Genomic DNA, 26,501 nt, shown 5'->3' on the forward strand with positions numbered 1-26,501 from the left:
GTTCAAACTGGGGTCAAATGCCGCTGCAGCAGGGCGGAAGATATGCCAGACCTTTGGTGAGGGTGTCGTGACTACGCGGACAATGCAGCGGTAGTTTAACAAGTTTAAAGACGGTGACGAAACACTCGAAGACGCGCCATGTGTCGGAAGACCAACACATGTACAAAATAAAGATCTTCAGGCACCAATTGAGGCGAACAGTGAGGAACTGGGACTACAATTCAGTGTGAGTGGAAAAACCATTCGGCAGCACCTTCATCAACTTGGGAAGCACTACAAGTTGGGTCGATGGGTCCCACATGATTTGACTCTGGGCCACAAGGCAACGCGAGCAAACACCTGTGTTTCTTTGCTGTCTCTCTGAGGAAGTAGCCATTTCTGGATAGGGTGTTGACATGTGATGAGAAGTGGGTCCTGTACGAAGCTCCACGGCACCGTTATCATTGGTTAGCACTCCATGAACCGGTTCCAAAACAGCCAAAACCAGCACTGCACCGGAAGAAGGTCCTCCTGTGTATTTGGTGGACTACTCGTGGCATCGTGCATCGGGAACTACTGGTCAGAGCATCAATGCAAGTGTGTACTGTCAGCAGTAGAGCCGTGTTCAAGAAAAACTCAAAAAACTCGAGCCAGCACTTCTGAATCGCAAAGGGGTCCTCCTGTTACAGGACAACAGTAAGCCCCACGTAGCTAGGATGACCCGGGACATGCTTCTACGCCTTGGATGAAAAAGAATTGAATCCGCCATGCTCCTCGGACATTACACCGTTTCACGATCTGTTTCACGAGCATCATCATTTCAGCCACCTATTAAATTCTATGTTGTCTAGCAGATTATGTATATGCGCGAATATAGGCAGCGGTACTAAATTTACGAGAAAGTTCAATTAGACAGTACTTTGAAATGTATCTCTCTCCCTCCCTCTCCTTTAACTCTCGCATAACTCATAAGGATGACCTTTGTGATAGTGACTCTGAGCAGCATTTTGGATCGTCTAGCGGGGTTGAAGAATTAGACGCTGGTAATGCTGAAATGGTGGAAAGTAATTGTGCTTCATTTGGGTGGATACAAACTGACACAGTTTTGCAAAACAAAGTTGGATAGCAAAGATACGTATTCCTGTTAATAGAAGTATAAGGTATTACCGGTACCCAATGAAAGTGGCAATTTTTTCGAACAAGGTGTATGTTTTTTCTGCAATTTTCTTCTTAAGTCTTTGATGGTTTACAGACGTAACTGCAGTACCTTGTAATGGTATTACTTTTAACTCACAAAATACGTGTACATATTATTTTGAAATTGACGATTTATGATCTGAGGGGGAAAATCTCGATTATAGGCCGCAGCATAATTTTTCAAGCCAGAATTTAAGAAAAAATAATGCGGTTTATATTCGCGCAAATACGGTATTCACATTCTTTGAACATTTCAATAGCGCTTTCTTTGCCTGGACACATGTCACACAAACTCACCATGCAATAAAAAAAATTGTTCCTGTCTGTATTGTACAGATTTGTAATAAGCGTGCATAGACGTGTCCTCTACCTGCTGTACTTATTCTAAATTCAATTACAATAATCAATTTCATGTTTTCCAATGCTCTTTTTATCTCTTACTATTTTTAGTACTTTTATTTTTATTTGTGATAGGTTATTAACTCTTTAATGGCCAAGCATTGATAGCATTAACATTAAAATATTTAATTTGCTTTTTGGCCGTGTGCACCAACGAAGTTCAACTGTTGAACGAGGGCCATAACCAAGCTCGGTGAAAATGTCTGTTGCACCAACAACGTTCAAGGTTAAATCTCAGTCAAATGGTGGATAAACTTAGTTTTAGCTTGAACGGCCGAATTTGGGGGTTTAAACTTCGTTGATCCAAGTCAATCTGTTCCCATTCAATAATGTCTTCGTATTTTTTCCACTAATGAAATTACAATACATTTCTCGTGTTCGGAAAAACGTTTTGCTCGTAGTTTCATTATTTTTCCATCACAATTACGATCACTGAAATTAGACTACTCACAACTCTATGCACACAATCTCGAAAGTCGGAAAAACCAGCATGTGGTATGCTTTCTTCATTTGTTACTTTGTTAAACGAACATTAGAGGCAAAAGATGACAACCAATTAGTCGATTTTACAAATTGACCGAAGTTTATTTACTTAAACGAGATGTACTGAACTTCGACTTTCAATGGTGCAACAAAAGTCCTGGAACCACGTTTAAACTTCGCTGGTTCACACTGCTGTTTATCGTTGAACCATGTCTTCCTGATCATAATTTTGTAATTTTTAAAGTATTTTTGTACTTTGGTTGCAAAATGCAGGGTGTTTCTTTCAAAGCATCGCTGCCCTATTAGGGTAAAATATCATAAGAATACTCGTAGTAATTACCAATAGTTTCCTTGAAATATTTTCCTACAAAGCAAGAAAACTACAACTATATATATAAAAAAGAAGAAAAGAAAAAATAGAAAAAGAACTTTCGCGGAACGTAGGAGATAAAGCTTCCACAATACTAAATTTGACTATCCACTGTTGAACATTAGAAGTATCTAAAGAAGCGACTCGCAAATCATGTATATTAATATTGTATGAAAGCAATAATGCCAATTAAATGATCACTGAAATTATAATTCGTACGGATAACGCAATAGAATGCGATGTTGCTTGAGAGCAACACTGCCCACTAAAGGATTAATTTTATTTAATTTTCAGAATTAACACTTGTTTGAATATTGTAAGCTTATTCTAGGTTGTTAGTCATTTAATATTAAAAAACAAATAAATTAAAACAATCTGTTCGATGATTAAAGTTGGTATTTAATATTTAGTTCAGAAACAAATGGTTGAAAGTAGCGTACGCATGAGTTTCCTCTGGATTATTATTATTATTATTATTTAATTCATGACTTTGTTCACAAATATCAAAATTGAAATTTTTTGATCAAAAATTATATTGTACGCCTTATATCTGGAGAACTACATATAGTGTAGCCAAACCCATACTATCACTTAACTCAGTATGATGTGCTTATTCCGTAGAAAATACGAAAACTCGATTTCGGGGCTGTTCAAAAATTTTGTGGCTCCTGATCCAAAAACTAATTATTGGCCAAGATCGCAATCTTTTGATTCATTTTTTTTAATCATTGCTAAAATTCTTTTTACTATAGCTTTCTCTTATTTTTAAACAAAATCATGTCGCACCAGATATCATACTACAAACTTAGCTAAAATTACAAAATTTCAAATTTAAATAAATAAAATTGTACGAAGTACTTATCAGTGTTGTTGCTCTAGATATAGTGAGTATAGTACCATGTGTAATAAAAAAAAAATCAACTTTGATATTTCACCTCTTCATTATAAACTTCAGCTCTAAAAAGTGAAATTTGTTAAATTTCAATACTAAACTTAGGGAGTAATTTTCACCTATTAGTTTTCAATCAAGGCTTTTCATGCTAAGAGACAAAAATTAAAGAAGTGAAAATGCTGAAGAAAATTGTGTTCATTTCAATGTTTTTCAATAATCAAGTCTTAATATATACCAGCTTACGCTAACGTCTGCAAGTCACCAAATAGCATGTGCTGCTGAATAAAAATGGCCGCCACTCACAAACAGGCTGGAATTAAAAATTTTGGAAACCAGTTTTGTGCTGCTAATGCATACAATAATAGTGTATAAAATACATTTTTGAAATTAAAAATGGTCAAGCAACCCTCATTGGATCACTTCATAAGGATTGACCTCTTCACAAGAATGAACTGAAATTATCTGCCTTCAACAACTCTAAGTCCTAGTAACCGTAATAGGGAATAACATTTTTACCATTTATTTTTTGTTTGTTTTGGTTGCATTCTCACCGCTGACTCTCATATCCAATAAAGTAGAAATAACTAATTAAGGAGAAAAAATACACTTATTTAATTAAAAAGTAATGGACCAAATTTGCCTCACTGTACCATTGTTTAAATAGCTTCATATACATCAAGTAACGTTAGGAACGGAATAAGGACTGAACAGAGAGGGGGAGGGATGACTAAATTAATAAAAAAACTGGTCGTCAAGACAGAACATTTCGAGTCTTCGCTAGGCTGGCAAGCAACCACATTTTCTGTTATTTCATTGTTGTTTTATGTCTTTTTGTATCTTAGCACATCAAGCAAGCAGCCATGAAGGGTCAGGGTTCTTTTCTCGCAAGCTGTAGTACCGAAGTCAAATCACACTACCAACCATCCAAAGTTTTTCGAGCGCTCTCCCTTCAACTTCCCCAGGAGAACGTTAGAATAATGCCCTTAAATATCGTCCGTGGGTGACTCCGCAAAAAAAGAAAAAAAAAAATCATTAAGTGAATATACACATCATGGCAAAGTTTCTCAACTGAAATATCTTCAGTTTTAGATCTCTTCTGCAAACTGCCGACAGGTGGTTGAATAATAAGTGTGGAACAAAAAGACTTAAAAACACAGGAATACTGTTTATGTAGTTAAATGAAAGTGGAGTGACCACCTGGCAAACGGGAAATCGGTTCGAGTTCCAGTCAGTACAATCAGGATTTTCTGCCTTACCTCAACTCTTAATTAAACAAAGCTTACAATAAAACAAAGAACATTACGATTATTCCTTTATTTAACAAAAAAATCGATTCATATATATATATCCGTAGTGGAGGCAAATAAAACTAATTGCCTTCTCTATACACTATAAATCAGCACAGGAAAAGATTATAGAAAGTAGTTCGAATCGGAAGAATAAATTGTTTTACAGACATCAATGATTCTATTAGTTGAACTGGATTTTTTTTTTCTTTTTATAATGGATATCTGAATCACATTGATTTGTGACTACGAACCAATAACTTAACTAGGAAAAGATTTTAGCAACAAGTACTTCTACTAACTCTGATAGAGGAGAAAGTATTTTATACTTAATTACAAGTTGAGAATTCACATACATAAAGAATATTTTATTTGACACTAAATGCTTGTCTTTTCTACCCAACTCACAAAATTTGAATAGAGAAGAGGAATTAAAACATACAATTGGCATTACAATAGCTTCTACTAAAAACCAACTAGAACCACGTTGCACTCTTGATTTGCAATTTACAACAACCAAGGTGTAAAATGAACACTATCGGAGCAAGATGCTTGCTATATAATAATTAAATGAACCTATAGGTTCTAATAAGTCAAAACAATTGTTTTCTTCCTTTTAGGTCACCGGTTCACACACACACAGGTGTGTAGGTGTGTGTGAGTGTACTTTGCACCTGATTGCTTTACTCCTTACATTATTGCGATTAACAATACAACATTCATTCATATACATCCTGCTTATCTGCAACGTACCTAACAATATCTGCTGGTTTAACTAACTTTTCAGCGTCTGAATCCGGAATTTCAAATCCTGAAAGGCACGAAAAACATAGTTAATATGGTTAAATTGAAAACAATTACTACATAAAATAGCACAACTTAAACAAGAAAAGTTACAAGTTACTCTGCAGGAACCTCACCTCTTTCGTAACAGAAATGTTCTTATTTCTCACCGCTACAGTCCTTAGGATATACAGATAAAGGAAGGACATTTAAAAATGAAAAGAAATCTTTGAGTTTTACATCCCACGGTTATGCCGGTTAGGCTAAAGGAGACGGTGATGATGAGTAATGAATGAAATGGGGGAATGAAGAAAGTGGGAGGAAACAGGAGAACCCCGAGAAAACCCACGCACACGGTGTTTGTCCACCACAAAGTTCACTTGGCGGGGGCTGGGATCGAACCCAGGACCCCAAGCACCAGAGGTGAACGCTCTACCACTGAGCCACCGCGGTCCCTGAAGGACATTTAAATGTTCTAGGTTTAGGCATACTATAAATTGTAAAGTCAATATTTCTTCTGTGCGCGAACATACATAACTAAGCATCGTTTTATAAAACCTCATATCTACTAAGCGCTCACCACTAGTGCGAAAGGTTTGATTCGATCAGAGTTCATGTGAATTTGTGGTGGACAACACAAATCACATACTGGAGCGACAAAGTGGAGGAGTCTTACAAAATCTCTACAGATATTATCGGTTCAGCACTAAAGTCCACACAATACAGTTTGGAAATCTAATTATATGGTTCCTACACGTTCTACACAAAAATGTCCTAAGCTCTCCATACAAAATGTATACGAAATAATGTTTCTATTTCACGTAAGGTGACCGTACCTGACCTAATTCTTTCGATGGAGTTATGCCTTTTCTCTTACTTTATATATGTTTTCACATGGAAATTTACAATGGCAGAATTCTTTTACAAAATGATTTATATATATAGTTAGTGAGTGGGTAGCAATTTAAAGGTTTATCACATACAGTTTAGAATGAATGTTAAGATCCGAGTGAGTTACAGACATATAACTAGAAATGAGATGGAGTTAGAGAGAAGTATGTTTAATAGTTAGTGAGCAAATGAATATGTATGAAATAGAGTCACTGATATTAATTCTTAAATCAATGTGGTAAGTCTAATCGCAAGTAGTTACAGACGACGAGGATCCCTACAAAGACAGACCAGAGGAAAAGCAGGGAAAGAGAAAGTAATACGGAACGAGAACACTAATATGATAATAAGCATGTCTTATACTTTTACTACATCCTTTAGTGAAGCTTAATGATTGACTAAACTACTGCTATAAATTGCGTCGCAGTGCGCTTTAGATGCTTATGCACGTAAAAACATTCTGACGTACTCTGACTTCTCACTGGTAGAAATGAATTTAATACTCAGCAGGAATTACAAGATCTGGACCTAATTTGGTATACTGCTATGTTATGTGGTAGTGATTCCAACAGGCATAGAGGCACCTGCAGGACATCCAAATATGTTACACAGAGTGATCAATAACCCGGTTTGTCGTAGCCCAACTATAAGGGCACACTCAAAGTCACTTAAAAGCGCAAGACAGGGAGATTTAGGATTTAGATTTCTGGGCTCTCGGCATCTTATGACCATTTAGCCCGTCATGTTTGAGGGATGGTGTCCCTCGGCGAGCACACTATCCGGGGAAAGGGAAGGAAGGAAGCGGCCTGGGACCTATAAGTTAGGTACCATCCCGGCATTTGCCTGATGTAAATGAGGAAAACCCAGGAAAACCTCATTCAAGCTGGCTGGCCTGAAAAAGCTGTTACACTTTTTCGACCGAGTGCCCCCACCGAAGGCGAGAGCGTTAGCGACTACGCCACGCGGGGCCACTAAATCCACAAGACACAAGCGCTGACCTAGTCTTGATATTGTGAATTCAATGATACAAGAATTTTAGGAATGATTCGAAAAAATGCATCAAACGATAGCGATCTTGGCCAATAATTAGTTTTTGGATCAGGGTCACAAAATTTTTGAACGGCCCCTAAATAGTTTTTTTTTTTTTTTTTTTTTTTTTTTTTTTAAATTACAGAATAAACACATCATAGTGAGTTAAGTGATAGTTTCGGTTTGGCTACATTATAGTTTTGGTTCTCCAGATATAAGGCCTACAACAAAATTTTTGCCTGAAATATATTGGATCTTTTGATCCAAAAAGAGTACAAAGTCCACGACTGGACAGATTTCAACCCGGGTCTCTCGCTTACTGTACCGATGTGTTTTCTGAAAAGCATAGTAGCTACAGCGTCGGCAGGGTGAGCCTGGCATCCAATTTCGAATTCAGGTCTAATCGAACATTTTTCGTTCTTTGTGTATCATTGAATTCGCACAGAAAGAGGAACTGGTGTGATATACAATCGACTATTTCCTTCCTTCATCAATATAATATATGATTCAACCGTCAGAGGTGTTCTGTAATGTAGACACTGGGTTGTCCAAGCACAAAACAAGTTGTGTTCTACAGTCCATGTGGTCTGAGTGGCTGAGCACCAACTTCAAGAGCGATGGTATGTACGGTTATGCAGGCAATGAATTGGATAGCATCGGCATGGTTAAGCTGGAGTACCCAGGTTAGAACCTCATTCCTGTCATGCAGTCTATTACTAAATAAAAAATGCACTTTGTTTTTGTTGTTTTCAGCAAGCACTTTATGAATGATGTAATAGTTCATTTATAAGAGGGCGACATCTCTTTTGTCCACTGGATAAACACCAAATCACATGAGGAACGAATAAAAAGATAACTTTGATGTATTTCAAAGAAGTTCTACATTAAAGTTTTGAAAGATTATTTCAGAGGCAATCACTTAAAACTCCTGTTTCTACTGTTTCTTGATTTGAAGTCCCGTTACTTTCAGAAAACATTTGGCTGTATATCAAATATCAACATTTCCACTACTAATGGGATTTTACGGATTCGTCACACGAACACTGAGTACATCCGGATTGGTACCTTGGTATGCTTGGTTTCGAATTATGTTGTCTCGCAACAAATTTCCTACATTATCAAATAGATATACATTAGTAGGTTTTCATGTTTAAACTGTGCAGAACCGCATGCATTAAACAGCTATGTAAAAACCGATAAGTACTATATAAAAGGGTATAACACAAAGCTTCTGAGTAAAGCACAATATGTATTAACAGTTTCTCCTACTAACTAAACCTTTGGCTTCATCAGCCACATTATCTGTCTGATGAAGCCAAAGATTTAGTTAGAGCTGTGCGATATGGACGTTCGATATTTTTCTGATATCGAATCCATATATCGATATCGACAATATTGATATCAAATATCGACAATATTCATATCAAATATCGACGACATTGAATGTAGATTTCGACATCAAATATCGATATCCAACACAATGATGTCTTGAATACTCATGTTGATATAATCTGGTCTCAAATGGGGGATATCGCAGAATACTTGCTAGTCACAGATAAGAAACTTGTGTTCCTTCTAATCCACCAGTCTTTCCTCTGAAAAAGTTTTTTCATTTAAATGTCTTTACCAGCTATCATATTAGCCATCATTGCGGAAACAACGAGGGTGAAACAGCGTGAGATAGAATGTGTGTGTGTTTTATTTGTGCAGGTATATATTTCATGTATGCGCATTTGTGAATGTGCACGTGAGCCAGTGTGCTTTTCAGAGAGAGAGAGAGAGAGAGAGAGAGAGAGAGAGAGAGAGAGAGAGAGAGAAAGAGAGAGAGAGAGAGAAAGAGAGAGAGAACATAACACGTGGATTGTATTTTGAAGCTCACGGACATTCATCCGAATGTCGGGAAAATTCCATTCAAAATCTCTCCCATCAACTTTGACCCCCTCTGGAGTGGGCCTGGGTAAAGCATACAATCCAAATTCATCTCGAAAAATACTATAGGGGATAAGAAATGAGTGTACCATGTTTTGTTTTGATAGACGGAATAGATATGAGGGGAAAGGTTGTATACCAATACGCTCTGTACATACAAAACCGAACCTATGACTTGACCTGTAAAGAGAGCATAATATAAAAAAAATATAAACGCAGTACTATTTATATTGATACCAAGATTTGTACTCATTTTCTGTAGAATGAAACAAGCGTTTTAAACAGCAACTGTACTAGTTGTATTTGGATAAACCCACGTTATCTCCCCCTACCCATGTACTTTTGTTCTCTATTCCGTTCTTACTGTGTCAAACTATATCTTCTCCCTTGTTTTAAGGATATATCTTCTATCCGTATACCTCACAGTATTTTTCAAGTTATATGTTAACTGTGTACTCCTACCAATGTGCAACTTATCAGGAAGGATGAGGAGGGAATTCCCTTCTGAAGAACTGGATGTCTCCCATAAGTTTTGAACTTCCTCATGTTAAATTTCTCGGATGTGCACTTCATTCCCCTCTTAAAATATCCTTTAATTGGCACACTGATTTCTACCGGCTCTGGTGTCGCTTCAGATGGCGCACAACTTTAGAATAGAGCTATTTTGAAAGACACTTTAGCGACTTATCCCCAAATCCCCTCTCCACATGTCATCAAGATTTTACGAACACTTACACTTTTACGAACATTTTTCGTTTTTTTGGTTTAAACTTAAAAAACAGCTGGTTTAAATCAAGGTTTAAACCACCTTGGTTTAAACCAGCCAACCCTGATATATACATTTGGAACCAGGGAAAGTAACGTAACGAAAATAAATTAACGTTACAACTGTTACACATATTGTGCTTGGCTCAAAGGTTTGTGTTATTTCTATTTTCAATTACAGATCAACCAGATATTCATAAAAGAATCACTTATTGACTTCAGAGTAAATACAAATCTCATCCTGTTATAAAAATTACATGCTATTTCCCTGACCTTTCCCATCTTTCCCGTTTCTAGGAACCCTAACCTATTGAAGATTATTACTAGATCTCAATATTTAGCAGCACAAAGGTAAATGGGCGACCAAATTCTACCAACTTTACTACCCTCAGAGTAGCTCATGCTTATCATCAATTGATATAAACGAAAGCTAAAGTTCTCATTACTTAAAACATTCTCTTCTACAATGTCTGCATTTAAATTGTATGAAGATGTCTATATACCATTTCAACACAAGCATGTTTTCTAAGTTACCGAAAATAGAAGAAGGCAACAATTATTCTTTCTATATAATTAGTATTTTTCTTTCTTTATTCAATTTTCTAATTTACAAGAAACGAAACAGAATTGGATATCTAAATCGATACGGGTTGGATCAGATTGGATATGGGTTTCGAATCCTAAGGGTCATAAAAAGATAAAACTGGAAGGGTCGTGAATTTCAATTGCTTGTATTAAATAACAATTCTATTGTCCATGCTACTTACCGAATTCATCCTCCATAGCCATAATCACTTCCACATGATCCAGCGAATCCAAACCAAGATCATTCATGAAGTGTGACTCTAATGATAGCTGAAATAAACAGCATATAAGGATAATTATTCCGTCCAAACGTGATACAAGAAAATTACAATTTACTCAATATGTTTAAAACAATGAATGATTGCTATTAAAGATCCCTTTAACCCTTTTGATGCCAACCTACGTTCCGATGTTACGAACGAAAAACGCATCGCATTCCTGATTGGGTCGATGGATCAAGATATCCTCATGTGAAAACAGGATCTGCTTCTATTGATTCAAACAATAATTACAAGCATATGAAAACTATGGCCGATAAACGGGTCGTAGAACTACTGCTAACAAATTCAGCTTGGCCAACAAATCGATGATTGGCATTAAAAGTATTGAAGTGAAAAAACTACGAAAATATACATTTAGCATAGAATGCCGAAGTTTGTTGCACATAACACAGTCTATTCTCTATCATAAAGAACAAGCTTAAGGATAGTGAGGAGATAGAACCATGTGAAATAACTGAGTAACCATTTGCATGTACAGCTTACAAAAGTTTCGAATTTAGTTTGTAAGAAGACTATTTGAAGCGTTGGCCTACCCACTGGAAATCTAACCACTAATCTTTAAGCCAAGATAGATCTCCACAGAAGAACATTTTAATAAATAACAACTCTGCTGGATATATGGTTAGCATTTGTCCTGGTAGAAACTCATGTAATTCGGATCGTACATTAACCTGAAGGTCCACGTCGCATATGGCCTCGGCGATGAGATATTAAACTCCAACCACAACCATTCAATGAACTAGACAATTTTTCCCTGAAAGATACTAGGGATTCTCCACACCACCCCTTTGTGATAGCTCAAGAATAACTAAATATATTCTTGTGTATTAAATGTTCCTTTGCTGAACTAAAACTGATCCCAGCAATTTAGAAAATAAATTATATTTATTAACATTAGATTTCTCAGTTATTAATTGATGGAAGTATTGCTACATATTTCTGGATTTTTTTTTTTAACATTAGCGTGTATAATCTAATTTTCAATAGTTTCAAGTCCATTTGGAAATATAACACGAACTCATACAGGGAGTCGAGCCCGGGTCTCCTGCGCCGAAGACGCGTACGCTAACCATATAACCATGAGGGAGTTCAAGATTATTCTTCTTTCCAATATTAATATTAGAATTATATGCTACATTTACCGGAACAATTTAAAAGGAACATGCGTTTGGGAGATACTTGCTAGCAGTTATACTCGTAGCTATATAGATGAAGGCGAATACTATTCAAAATCATACGTACAATCCTCTCTACCTTAATCTACTGTACCTCACGCATAACGTCTCAATTTTAAATGTAAAAACAGTGCAAGACAAAGCAGAAGCTATCGGATTCAAGAAAGGAATCAACCTAATGCGACAAAACTACTACTATTCATACACACACACAGTCTATAATAAAGCACAGTTTAATAAACATTTTCAATTTGCTTCACTGCGTTTACATCTCTGTGATTTTTACGATAGTCCCTAAAAAAGGGAATCATAACACAGTTTGTAAAGTTCGTTCCCCCAATCAATCAAAATAATTAAGCGTATAATTCAAGTTATTACAATTTTCCTCATTAATTATGAAACTCCAACTCAGTGATAATGCTGGCACATCACAGATTGCTCAATTTAATCCAAATATCAGTGTAATATTACTTTTTTTTGGGGGGGGGGAGGGGGGCGATTTATACAAGCTTCTCTTTTATACAAGAACTTAAAAGTAATATTAGTATCATTAAATTTCTTTCGCAAATAACTTATCAATTAACGAATCGCAATGTATCTATAATGTATTGCTGATGAATAGAGTTTCGTAATAAATTTGGAAATATTTTTCCATTTATCACTTGTATGTTCTTCATATCAACACGTATGTTTCAATACTTGCTAATTGACGCTTTAGGATATATATTTATAGATTAAAAATACGCACTAACTTTGTCTCTAGAAACACTATTTCTTCTTATGTGATTTCGACCCTCTCTGGGACCTTTCTAAGTAATCGCTCTTTTACTGCTATTTCTTTTCTTAATTATTCATCCACGTGGTGGTCATTCTTAAAACACAAGAACTTAAATCACATGAAAACCCAATACATTTTAGAGTAGCTTGTACATCCTAATACATCGTTACTTACGGACATCTATAAGGACTCACTTGGCGTCAAACGCGTGTAGATAGTTTTCTATACTATATAAGTGGCTAAAATTAAATTTGCAAGAATAGAAAATTAAATTTGCCTGGGTTTTAATGTTTCAAAGTGTCCTCCACGTGGATCAATAATTAAGCAAAAATAAAATAAAAAAAGTTACTTAAGAAGGTCCCAGAGAGGGCCGAAATCACATAGGAAGAAATAATCTTCCTAGATGCAAGGTCTAGTGCTTACTTTTAAACTGCGTTTAAAACCTAAATTAGGTTCATGTTAAAGAAGGTATAAAAGAGGGAGAAAATAAAATAATAATAAAAAAGAAGCCTACATGAATTCCATTACGTGTAGGTATTTCGGAGAAAGAGAATTTCAACAGTATATTATCTTTCCGTCACCCTAACGCAATAAATAACTTACATTAAAAGTTTAATATTAGGACAGACTTCTATAGCGAAGATCCACTTAGTACTATAAATTTAAAGATTTTCCGGACGGCCTTGTGTTCTTAAAATATTTCAATAAAATCTTCGAGAATGAATAGATAACAAAAGAAAGGCGACTACAGGTAGGTAATAAGAACGGCTTCAGAGGGTTGTAATTATATACAAAAAATAAATAAATTTTTGAATATAAGATGTGCACCTGTTATTTAATCTTCTTGCGAACTTTTACGATCTGTATGAGTACGATACTTGGCTTCAAGCTACCATACAAGGTATGCTATCATGCCTTCTACACTTGGAAAATGCTTCTAGAATTGTGATCAGGCTAAGTTGTATCCAAATTTGATCCAAATCTCCGTGTAAAATTTGTTTTTTAAAGTGCCTACATTTGGGATGGATTCATATAGGTTTCACTTATTATTATTATTATTGTACAACCAAAAAAACATTCTTGGTAAATGCACTGGTATTCCTACAATCCATCACAGTCTTCGCTGACTCCAAGTAAACCGAATAAAATGCACTTCATGCACTGTACATTGCATGATTCTCTCAATAACATTGAAGGCACTATCATCTCAAAACCTTGCTAACCGAACTATTATCGTTTCCAAGAGTAGAAAAGTTATTCACTTTTAGAAGTAGTCTCTGTTAAAAAATATATTTCGACTACAGGTATAATACATATCCATCTCCTCATCAGTAGTATTACCTACTAAATTGAGGTAAGAACACACAGATCTCAACAAGAAGAAAGAAAGAATGAAAAGACTGACAATGTGCAGCAGAGTGAATTATCCAATAGTAGCTTCTTATTTATATATTTCTAACTCGTGAAAACGGTACCAGATTGGCTTATGAAAATCCGAGATGTGATAATGTATTTTCAATATATTAAGAGAATCATTTAATACATGGTAAGTAAACTGTAACATACTTAACTCTCGGCGTTTAATATATCGTGGATAAGCTAATTAATGAACTAAATAAGTAACAAATATTTGTAATCTAATCGGTATATTCACTTCTAAGTATATTTTCTAAAGAATGTCCTTTTCAACATGATCATAAAACTCAACCAAACTACACAATTACTAATACAAGCTGTAGGGCACATGTACAAGAATAATGCGCTCATCTTTGCACCGCAGGATACAGATGAGTGCACTGTTCTTATAAATCATACATTAGGCAACAAAATAATCTAGTATATAGTCTCTGTTGACTGAATATGAAACTTTGAATACAAAACATGCTTAAATTGAAAATAATTACTAAGTAAAATAAATACTTAATGAAGATTAGTTACAACACTAATCATAATAATGCATTCGCTGATCACAATAATTAAAATCAGCAGTGGCATATACGAAGGACCAATTAATGCATTATTATTTTTAAAAAACATTTACAGAAATAATCACTACAGTTTTGACTACTGGTACCAAATGCATAATGCAGCCCTTCGTCCCTCCTGAAATGTATTAGTTGTCACCTCAAGTCAAAATTCAATTTCACAGAACAGGAACACACACATGATCATTAACAAATGGTGCACACTCCAAATAAACGCTGCAAATCAGACTACTGTTGTAAGAACAAATTTCGGAAAAGCTTTCTTACTGAATAAACTACAAAATATCCTTACTTCTAGGGTTACGTGCTATGTAACTTTTGCTAGTGCACGTGTGTATATCAACACGAAAGGCCATGAGAATTTTCAACACTAATTTTTCAAAAGATCAGAGGGCATGTCAGCTGTAACAGAGGATTCACTTCTGGTGCTGGAGTTCCTGGTTCGACCCCAAGCTATATAGGCTTGTGGTGAACAACATTGTCTCCGTGAGTTCTCTCGGAGTTTTATCGTTTCACCAATTGCACAGTTACGTGTATTATAAGGTGGCGAATTAAAATCTAGAAAGCAGGAAACAATGGCGCTGAAAATAAATGCACTGCCCAGCTAAAAGTATGTCATTTGGTTGGCCACAACACTTCGTGGGTTGTATAGCCAGAAAATTTCGCTTAGTTTCCTATTTAATTACATATTTTCAAAATGTTACCTCAACCTTTGCTATCAGTATAATTATGTATTTGGTACCATTCTACACTATGATAGAAACATTCTAAGAATGAACTTAAGTTATACATATAGGAATTATAAAAGATATAATGTTTGAAAAACGAAATGGATGCTCTACAAATAAAATCATTTAAGTACCTTAGCTGGGTCAATTTTATCATACAGTTTAAGGACTAAGAACACTCTATCCCGAATGAGCTCGAGTGTCAGCGGTTCCTTGGCACTATAAAATCGTTTTGGGGTACCAACAGTCTGAAAAAGACAGAACAAAAATGATACATATAATATGTATAAGTACCTTGTCTGCAGTAACTTTGTCATATGCTCGGCAAACTTTAAGAACTCGCTCACGGATCTGATCCATGGAAAGTTTATCATCAGCAAAGCCCCGAACCTGACCTGTTGACCGAAAGGCTTGGTTTAGCTGCAGACAAGAAAAAAATATCGGCTGTAAGAAAAGAAAAGAATGGAACTAACGAAATGGAAAGTTACAGAACAAGTGCGACAGTACTGACCTATATGTATACTTGAAAATACGGCATCAGGGATCGAAAAATCCCTGGCGCAGGGCAGGGTTGGCTGGTTTAAACCAAGGTTTAAACCAGCTGGTTTTTTCAAAAAAACCAACTGGTTTAAACCAAAAAACGAAAAATGTTCGTAAAAGTGTAAGTGTTTGTAAAATCTTGATGAACACACATTTGTGGGTTATCACGTTTCACTCCCGTATATTATTCGTATTATATTCAGACCTAAATTCCCCATTCATTACTCAAAAAGATTATACTACAAAAGCAACTTTTTTATATAAGTTTATAAATGTTCGTTTTGTGATTTTTTTGTAGCTGTTATTATTGTTGTGTAATTGCAATCAAAGAAAAATTCTAAATATTGTTTCGTTTCAATGTTTACTATTGATAAAATACATCGAAATGCCGTACTTTTTATGTGTGTGGGAGAGTCATATAGACCCCACGAGAGGCATTTAGTGAAATGAGAAGTATCTTTGGTATCTATTTATGTATAAATGAGTCTGAGCCAAAGTGGACTCAAATAATTCGTATCTTTAGTCACTTTTCTAACTGATATGCAAATTAAGTCGTTGTATTTCTTTAAGTTGGACCAATAAAAGTCGTTGTTAACTAACTTGCACTAAATTAGTTCTTCTGTACTCCGTAGTACTTTGAAATTGTCCATATGTAATTCTGTATAATGGTTTCACTTGTGCAACTGTTTATCTTTTTGTCCTTCTGAAATGACTCTTGACAGTTATATTAAGAACCATGTAAAGATCAGTACAACGTATTTTTTTTTTTTTTATCAGGATTCCTTCGGGAGTGAGTCGGCAGACGTATCGCATTTGTGGCCAATTATCCTGGTTCCGAGTTCAAATGGAGGACAATTTCTCTCGGATGTAACTCGAGAAGCGGTTTTTATTCCGCTTTAAGCTTATGTGACCCCTTCCTGCATAACCCGGCTGTTACATAATAACATCAAGGCGAAACAAACTTATTTCTGTCTATATATGATATTAATACATAGAGCAAATTACTTAAACCAAATAAACCTGGTTTAAACCAAAAAAACCTGTTTATTTGGCTTTTTAAATAAAAACCGTGGTTTTTGCCAACCCTGGCGCAGGGTCACCATGACAACTGGAAATACGAGTCTGACACCTAGCTGTTTTCAGTATCACTATTCCCAAATATGGCCTCCAAAGAGTTTTTGAATAGATTAAGAACAAGTAATAATAAATTCGTTAACTATAGTTCAAAATCTATCTAATGCCATTGAATTACGAGTATAGTCTAGTATATTCGCCTTATTCTTTTCTTTTAATAGCTCGCAGAACTCTGTTACTTGACCATCAAACACTGACACAAAATTTGAAGGAACTTCGACTGACAAACTATTTTAGCACACTAGTGCGAAAGAAAGAATTTTGTATAAGTATCGCAGTGATGTGAATTTGAGTTTAACGTCCCGATCACAAGCGAGGTTATATGAGACGTAGACCTATTGATTAACGTTGAATCCAAGCCTACATAAGCTCCCGCTGGAAATCGAACCCGGGTCTCCCACGCCAAAGGCGCGTACGCTAACCGCTTAGCCACGAAGGAGCTCTGTTTAAGTATTGAGTCGGAACTATTATTAGAACTGGCACCCATATCACAATAAAATATTTCAAGTTCTGTACGATATCATATAATCGTTGCTTCGAAAAATAATCATATTTTGGATCTCTATTTAGTTCAATCATTTTGTCCTAATGTTATCTGTTTGGTATATGGTTTAGTGCAAATACATTTATAGTTGATACACAATTTCAGATACAAAAGAGATTATTTTCTTTCACTTTGACTATATGTCCAAGAGATACTATCGTCGCACTTATCCTGTGTATTATTAAGCACTATACAAAACTAATCTTTGTATCTACTTATTACATTTACATATTCTAAAGTTCTTATTATAGGATTGCCATAGTTTCTTGCAAATCCCTTAATCTGACCCTCCATACTTTGTTTAGAAAAATATCTTACTACACACAGTGAAGTAGTTCAATGGTACTCGAATTACTACTTTTTACTAATGTTTAGAAAAAGAAATTACGTTGTACATGGCAATAATGACACGAAAGGAAAATAAAGTTCTCCAAGCAACACAAGTAATAATGCATATAGATCTTTTTAAAAAAGGAAATACTTAAAAATTCACTATGCTATTCACTTATGCTTACCCAATACTTAATACAACTTTACTAATATTGCCTATAATTAAAAGTTAAATGTTAGCTACTCGATAATAATAATGGTAATGGTATTATTCAGCTTCTCCCCCCAAATCACTTCGTACTGATTATGGTTATTTGTAACTGTGATGAGTATAAATAAAGTCACAGTGAGGACATAGATCATAAAACTACAGCGGATAAAACACGAACCAACTTGTACAAGGCGGCTACAGTAAAGCACGAATGATATCTAACCGAGTCAGGGCGGGAGTGCATCAGGGACCCCGAACGGTATGAGAGGATGCGTCCGTATGTAGCAGGCGCGTCAGCGATGATGGATATAGATAAATGACGACAGTGGGAAAACACTTCAAACGACATAAAACAAATGAATCGTGTGTCGCAAAGCTTTGCGGCACTTGCATCTATCAGTTTGCACACTGCCTTTACATAGCACTTTCTTTCATCATGTCTTTGTTACTGAGCTTTATGTGACACAGAGCACACTTCCCATTCCCTACTTCCACCTTATTATACATTTATTGTGTAACATCCCGATATTTTTTCATGTTTAATCCTAATGATAAAATAAATACACAACTTATTCCATGTACTTTCAACATTTAAGTATGCCCTCATAACATGGGATATCACCCAAGATTTTGCCCAATTTCACTACATTTATCTCAGATGCAAATCACCGTTTCCTTGCTTCCACTCTAAATTTATTTAGGCCTATTTCGCTCCATTACAGCAGTATACACATCTTACCTTAGTTAATAACATGGTGGGTTTGAAACACTGTCATATTACGATCCATTGCCTCTTCACCTTATATCATCACCATCTTATTGCAACATTCTGCGAACTTATACATTCCAGGTTTGAACTTCCGTTTTCTCGCGCATTACTCAACCTTCACTAACCATTAACTTTTTTCTTATTTTCATACTAGTATTTCGCCTGATTCTGTTAATTTCTCCCTAAATTTTGTATTTCAGGGCCCCCACCTGCCGCAGTTAAATACGTGACACTCGGTATCATGAATTAAATAGTAACATCACTATTAAAACAATTAAACTATGTTTAACAATTTTAAAAACGGATAAAGTTCGTTAGTCGGTACTCCGCTAAAATAAATAAAACTTCAACTGGTAATCTGAATAGTAAAATAAAGATAGGCCAATGTTTACCAGAAGGGGCACAGAAGTACTATGTAAAAAATACAAAATTCACAGAAGAGGAAGATGCAAGTACTTAGATCACACATAAACCAACCTAAACCAAACTACCTTTAATAGAAATAAACTAAATTCTTATTTTTTCGAAAATTATGCTGGACCCCTACACTAATAGCTAATGTGTTAACTGCTGTATAGCCGGACCAATTTTAGAAAATTTACCAGATTAATTGTAGAATATATATTTTGGTTTGAGGAAGAGTGAGTGAAAGTAAGGTGAAAGGAAATAGTTTGTTAACAAAATACTTGTTGTGTTAGCTGTTTTTCATGTAAGCTGCACTATGTAGAGGCAGATGGGGCTATTTGGCGGAGAGGTACATTTCTCATGATTTATGGGAAAGGCAGTTTGGAAGTGATGCGTAAATGACAAGACTGTGTCATCGTTTTTGAGTCTTATCGAGTTATACAAAAATAAGAAGTGTCAGAAAGTTGTTGAAATTGTGTGAAACACATGGTCTACTAAACAGGCGAACAGACTATCGTAAGTGTGGAAACAAACTGAAACTGCAGAAAGGAGGAGGAACAGCTAACCAAACCTGATCGAATCTAACCTAAATTAGCACATCCTGGTACTTTTCGGTCGGCATTCAGCATGATGACCCCCAAAGCTGTGCAACACATAAGCCTTGCATTCTATGACATATGAATGCATTTTCCACTGTCCTCGTTTATGCGTATACGCACCGCCGCTGACGCGCCTACTCCCTACGGGTGAATTACGTCGCTACTGCTCAGGTCCCTGATGCGATTCTGCCCTGACCCGGTTAGACTGCATTCGTGCTTTTTAGCGGTCACCTAGCACAGGTTAATTCGTGTTTTATCCACTAGTTTTTATGCCACAGGTCCACACTGTATTTCGAACAATAATCACTACCAAGTGAGCCATGGTCTTTTGGGGGAGAAACTACTGTTTTTGTTCTTTCAATTGTTGTGTGATTCGGCGATACAGCAGTAATGCCTGTAATATAATCTAACAAAACTAACCTAACCTAATATGAACAGAAACTACCGAACATTTTGTTTTAGAAAAAATAGTTGAACACCTGCTAAACATTGCCCCAAAAATAGTTTAATTACATTTCCGAAAGAAACAAAGGGTTCACTCGAACAGACGGTTCTACCGAAAACAAAATTTATAGGTAAAATACGATGTGAAACACTTTTCGTAAAAGAAGTAGTGTGTGATATCACATTGAAATACATTTTGAATAGTAGTGAACGTATTCTAACTATTTACTGAAGCGAAAGAATACAAGAACGCGAAGAAGGTGGAAATAAACGGCAGGAACGTTCTGTTCGTGTTTGCAATGGACGTTTGTGATGGATATAACGCAAACATACGTTTTTATTACAAAGTATTGTGTGATAAAGAGCGTCATATTATGAAGTTTTTGCAGCGTCATGGTATGTTGAAACCTAAAATCAACTGTGCGAAGTGTGGATAAGTAAAAATTCAAAACAGACGAGTTCCTCCTCACAGCGGGCCATTCGTAGCCGGGAAACCAGTGAAGCCATTTTGAAGGTAAGAAGTATTACGATTATTTAAGTGATTTTGAAGGTGAAAATTATTGCGGATATTTCATTTATTCTTCCACTATTCTCGGTTATGCGTATGCTCCCCGTCGCTGATGCGCCTGCTCCCTAAGGACGCACCCCGTCACTTCGCTCGAGTCCCCCCTGCTGCACTTCCATCGTGACTAGGTTACATAGCGTTCCTGCTTTTTAGTGGACACCTAACACAACTTGGTTCGTGGTTTATGCACTAGCTCCTCGTTTAGTGCATTTCTGCAAAAAGAAATGACATCACGCTAAATGTCAGCCAAAATGAAGGGGTCCAGAAGCACGTAAAAACACAAAATTTACAAGAGAAATGAGTGATGCAAGTAATTAGACGTAACATAACATAACCAAATCTAACCTAACATAAACTAACGTAAGCTAACCTGAACTAACCTAAACTAACGTAATATTAGTAGAAATAGGCGAAATTCTATGATTTTTTTGAAAATTATGCGGGACTCCTACACTAATATAACAAACTAAACTAACCTAACGTAACCTAAACTAGCCTTACCTAACAAACTAACTAACCCTACCCTAAACTAACCGAATGTGAACAGAAATTACCAAAATTGTAACATTTTTTGGAGAAAAGAGCTGGACCCCTTCTGCTAAACATAGGCCAAAATGAATACCAGTCTTTCACGCGGTTTGAGCCACAATTTGTGCAGAAAACGCTTTATCTACAGCAATCATACTTATACCGTCCCAAAGTAAACCTACAGTGCATTTTATCAAAATTCCAAATTATAAGTACCGTAATGAATCTTTAGTGGTGCTTGTACTCTCAATTTGCACTGTTTCTAATAGCTCAGTTAAAATAAATGTAAACAGTCTGTAAGCCGTATCTTACTTTGCAATACTGCAATGTTACGAAGTACAAATGGTATTTTACCTACCGGCTAACAAAATTCTAGTGGATGAACAAATCATTAGGAATACCCTAACCATTGGTTTCTATTGCTAAAAATTATTTTCTTTCAGTTTTACGAAACACTGTGCATCGATGCAGCCATATGTTTTTATTATTATTATTATATTAATAATTTGCAAAAAAATATATATAGCCACTAAAAAAATGTGGAAACTAAGCTTGTAATTAATATACTCGAATTACAAAACTTCTCAGCTGCATACAATATCTTCCAAAACTATCACTGACACACCTGTATAGATTCCAAGTATTAATTATTAGTATTAACTAAAAATTAACGAAATGAATTTTACAGGATAACACTACAGTATACCTGGACCTGCTTGGAAGACATTATTTAGGCACCTGAGCAGATCAGAAAAAAACTGTTCCTCTTACCTCGTTTACTGTGCGAATAGGAGACACTTGTGATAGATCGGTAAATAATGAATGCAATCCTTTTTGTTGTGTCCCAACAGCGATTGTCCTTGGTAGGGCTGCCCGCAGCAGGCATGTGCTTATAGCTAATGCTCCTCTTACACCTTGCACTAACGCTGCCATTTTCGCTTACAGGAAGAAATCCCAGCAGTCTGCTGTGCTCAGATCTATTCAATAAATGAACATCAACATGCGCTAGCACTGTTGCCCTACCATGATGTAAAATAAATATACAGGGTGTAACTTTATAATCGTAACAAACGTCGGAAGTGATTCCTGACACCGAGGTAAGCAAAAAAGATCCTATGAACATGTAGCATATTTAACATATTGACAGAGTTAGCGAGGGTCGAAAACTTGATAATAGCAAGTTCGAAGTGTTTTCTAGAGGTGACCCTGATATTCGATATGAAGGGTAAGGGGAAAAAGCAAGGGATGTCCATGTATGTGCTTTATCGGGTGCTTTGTCCTATCTGTTGGTGACTCTTGGTATTGTTTGACTGTATATGTCATGCATGCGTAGATGGAGAAATGTCCATGTAAAAAGGGGCAAAAATTTAACTAACCCTATTCTTTTTACGCGTTTTTCAATATTAAAACACCGTTTTCTCGAAAATGCAGTTTTGCGACATTCCTTCTTTTTTTCCCTTAACCTTCATATGTAGTTGCTCGGTTTACACACACAGGTGGCCCTTGTGTTCAAGACGCTACAGTACAGGAGTATCAATGGTCATTGTGGTGCGAGTGTTGAATAGGACAAGTGACAGTGCTAGGATAAAACATGGTGCGTTATTCAAACTACTAATAGGCCAAAATGCTATTTATGTACGGTCGTGTAGATGGCAATTGGCGTGCAGCAGTAAAACGATTCTATCAAGAGCGTTCTCCTAGCAGACGCCAACCACATACAGAATGTTTGCAGAAATTTGATATTAGGGAGACTATTAGAGCTACAAATATTATCGCTATAACACAAAACTAAGGCTACTTCATTACAAGCATTTAGGAATAAAGAACAATTCTCCACGTGCTTCGTTATAGAATTATATTTGTTTAAGAAAAGTATCACACGTTGGCGCGGCATTCATAGCGATGACGTCAATACTCGGATCCCCACCAATCACCAATCTTGAGAGAAACCTTTCTCAAGACTAAAGACTATCTGAAATATTTAGCACTTAACAAAGTTCACGGTAAACTTGAGATAAATAAAACTGGTCTTCACGTTTTGCTTTGCATAATATTAGAGGTGAAAAATATAACACCATATGATATATAAATTCGAATTACTCATTCAATGTTTTAAGATACAGTAATGAAGTGGATATCGTTGAAAAGCTCAAATTCTGCTCTATCGAGTTTTTTCCATATCGTTTTTTTCATATCTATAATGGTTTCATAGTTATTTGTCAATAAACATTTATGACAATGCGAATGAAATTAAATCTTGAGAAAATCATGCGCCATATTTAAAGAGAGCGACAATTAAAATAAACGACAATGGCATCAAAATTTAGACACGTTTATTACCTTCAATTTGATACACGAATGAAGTTTCTACCTTCATTAAGTCGAAAGTTATCCTCAGTTAAAAATTGTGCTATGAATTCCGGCGGCAGCCATGTTGATGACGTCATTACTGAACCACCACCACTCACCGACGTTGATAAAGGCCTTTCTGAAGACTGCAGCTGATGAGTAATCTTAAGCAAATAAATAAGTTTATGGTAACCAGGGATAAATAAGTGTTCTATCTCTTGGTCAAATCTATCTGAATGTTGAAATACAGTGTTTGCATGTTGCCTAAAAGATTGCATTTCTATTTCATAATGACTGAAAAGCATTGGAGATATCTGTAGTTACTGGACGGGGGAGGGGGATGGAGAGACTTTGGTCCCCGCACACAACTTTCTAAAAAATATATCCCCCGTATGTTGTATTATAGAGTATACACGAAAATGCTCAAAAACCGGGAACCGAATGAGGATATTAATTTCCTACGGGAAAACTCCCGGACCCCTCTCGATCAAGGGGTATTCCAAACCCCGGAATATCAATCCCTCACAGCAGACAACTCCTAAATCCTTCCATACTCAAAACACGACAGTATATGCATTAAATCAAAAAGACACACACATACATAAAAAAGAAGCATTCAATACGGCACATTAAAATATAGACTAGATGAACTTTGAAGACGTCTCATTTTAAAAACAAAAGGTAGGAAAAAGATAACAAAATGTCGGTGTCGTTCAGTTAAAAATTATTTCTACATAAGAAATAAAACCTTTTTACGTGCAAAGCTATTCGTCAATTACTGTGTATAAAAATGGATGTATTAAAGATATTTAGCATCTACTCTCCAGTGACGGTATGTCTTGATCATTGAAAAACCAGAGGCGGTATGTCTTCATTATTGAAAAATCAGAAGCGGTATGGCATACCGTCTCACTTCAACCACTGACTACCATCATCTGCTTCAAGCATCAGTTCTGTTTACTGACGAGGCTACGTTTGGATGGGATGATATTGTCAACAGGCACAATACACACACACGTGGGCAGATGCGAATCCCCAAAGTACAATTATCACTCATCAACATCTATTTGGATTCAATGTATGGTGTGTCTGATTATCTGATCAGCCCATACATGCTATCCCGAGTACTGAATGGAGCACAGTATTTGACCTTTCTGCAGGATACACTACCCGAATAACTGGAAAATGTTTCCCTAGCGATTCGCCGCAACATGGTACATGCATAATTGGACACCCGCGCACTTCAGTGTGAATGTTCCCCACAACTTCTCAAGACGTTCGATCAGGCGTGGCAGTCCAGTGCATTGGGCTTCCCTGTCTCCGGACTTGAATCTACTGGATTTTTATCTGTGTGGACACAATAAAAATGTGGTGTATGCTACCTACTCCTGTCAACGATGTCAACGAACAGCATATCCATAGCGCCTGTGGAACTATTCCTCAGGGCCCAGATATATTTGAACGGATTCGCCAATCCATGATCCTACGTTTTCATACATGCATTGCTGTCCATGATGGACACCTTGAACATCTCTTGTGACGTGCCCGAGAAGGTATGTTTGTATCCCTCTGAACGTCGATTTATACCGCTACGAACTTACGGTTTCCAAGCTTTCGGCTCTTGCTTGCCCTGGCAATATCACCAATATACTATATGTTCATAGGACGTCTTTTGCTGATCTCTGTGTCAGGAATCACCTACCGATGCTTGTTATATTAATTAAATTACACTCTGTATACAATTAAAATTTCGAAATATTTATCCTTTCCCGGGATCAGTTTGGCCCAATCTATACTATTTAGATAACAATATATAGGGCGCGCACAAAGTCCCTTTACCTTCTTAAGAATAAAATAAACTATGTAAACTATATGTGAGGAACATTCAAATGAAACCTGGTCAGTGCGTCTAACTTTGGCTTACATATAAGATGGCACCACGTAACTTTGGGTATGGTGGCGCCATCGATTGGTAGCGAGACTGACGCGTGCGCACCATTTGACGTTGCATAGAGCCAGTGTGGTTTCACATCGAAGAGAAGGTGGTTACACAATTTATCGTCCACTCCCGAACATGAAGGCGGGTAAGCAGGAACAGCGAGGAGTGATTCGATTTTTGGCGGTGGAGGGAGTTGGAGGCCATGAAATGTATCGACGGATGAAGGTTGTGTACGGTAAGTACAGTCTGACGTGAGTCGTGCAACTGTTGTTGAATGGCGCAAAAGATCCCTTGAGGCGCACGAGTCACTGGAAGACGATGCTCGTCCTGGACAGGCTCATCGTGTCATCACACCGAAAATGATCGCAGAAGTGAATACTTTAGTCTTGGACAACCGCAGAATCACCGTGGATGAGACCCATTGGTTACTGGCGTGGGCACGCCCACACCATAATGCATCAACACTTGAACTTTCGAAAAATTTGTGCGCAGTGGGTTCCCCAGCAACTCACCGCCGAACAGCGCAATACTCGAATGGCGCTGTCTTTGAGTCTCTGCAACGTTATCATGAGGAGGATTACGGCTTTCTGTCGCGTATTGTCACAGGGG

General features: G+C 36.5%; 1 protein-coding gene across 4 annotated transcripts; it reads right to left on the reverse strand.

The window, feature by feature from the left end:
- Positions 1-4,619: 4,619 nt before the first annotated feature.
- ND-ACP (NADH dehydrogenase (ubiquinone) acyl carrier protein) lies at positions 4,620-22,602 on the reverse strand. Of its 4 annotated transcripts, XM_081751207.1 has the most exons (5): positions 22,376-22,602; positions 15,830-15,979; positions 15,670-15,783; positions 10,771-10,858; positions 4,620-5,417 (listed from the first exon to the last, which is right to left on the reverse strand). In XM_081751207.1, exons 1-5 carry the CDS (start codon positions 22,535-22,537, stop codon positions 5,326-5,328), a joined length of 606 nt encoding a protein of 201 aa, XP_081607333.1. In that variant the 5' UTR covers positions 22,538-22,602; the 3' UTR covers positions 4,620-5,325. The 4 variants fall into 4 exon arrangements, with proteins under 4 accessions (XP_081607333.1, XP_081607330.1, XP_081607331.1 ...); XM_081751204.1 differs by lacking the exon at positions 15,670-15,783; XM_081751205.1 differs by lacking the exon at positions 15,670-15,783 and having other exon boundaries at positions 15,830-15,955; positions 22,376-22,600.
- Positions 22,603-26,501: the final 3,899 nt, after the last annotated feature.

The sequence above is a fragment of the Thermobia domestica genome, chromosome 3, assembly GCF_964235325.1.
Source record: "Thermobia domestica chromosome 3, izTheDome1.hap1.1, whole genome shotgun sequence".
In the NCBI taxonomy this organism is placed as follows: domain Eukaryota; kingdom Metazoa; phylum Arthropoda; class Insecta; order Zygentoma; family Lepismatidae; genus Thermobia; species Thermobia domestica.

Coding starts and splice junctions, on each gene's coding strand:
- ND-ACP (XM_081751207.1), bottom strand. CDS start 22,537: ATGGCAGCGTTAGTGCAAGGTGTAAGAGGAGCATTAGCTATAAGCACA. Junction 15,784..15,829: donor ACAAAGTTACTGCAGACAAG/GTACTTATACAT, acceptor TGTCTTTTTCAG/ACTGTTGGTACCCCAAAACG. Junction 5,418..10,770: donor GGCTATGGAGGATGAATTCG/GTAAGTAGCATG, acceptor CGTGCCTTTCAG/GATTTGAAATTCCGGATTCA.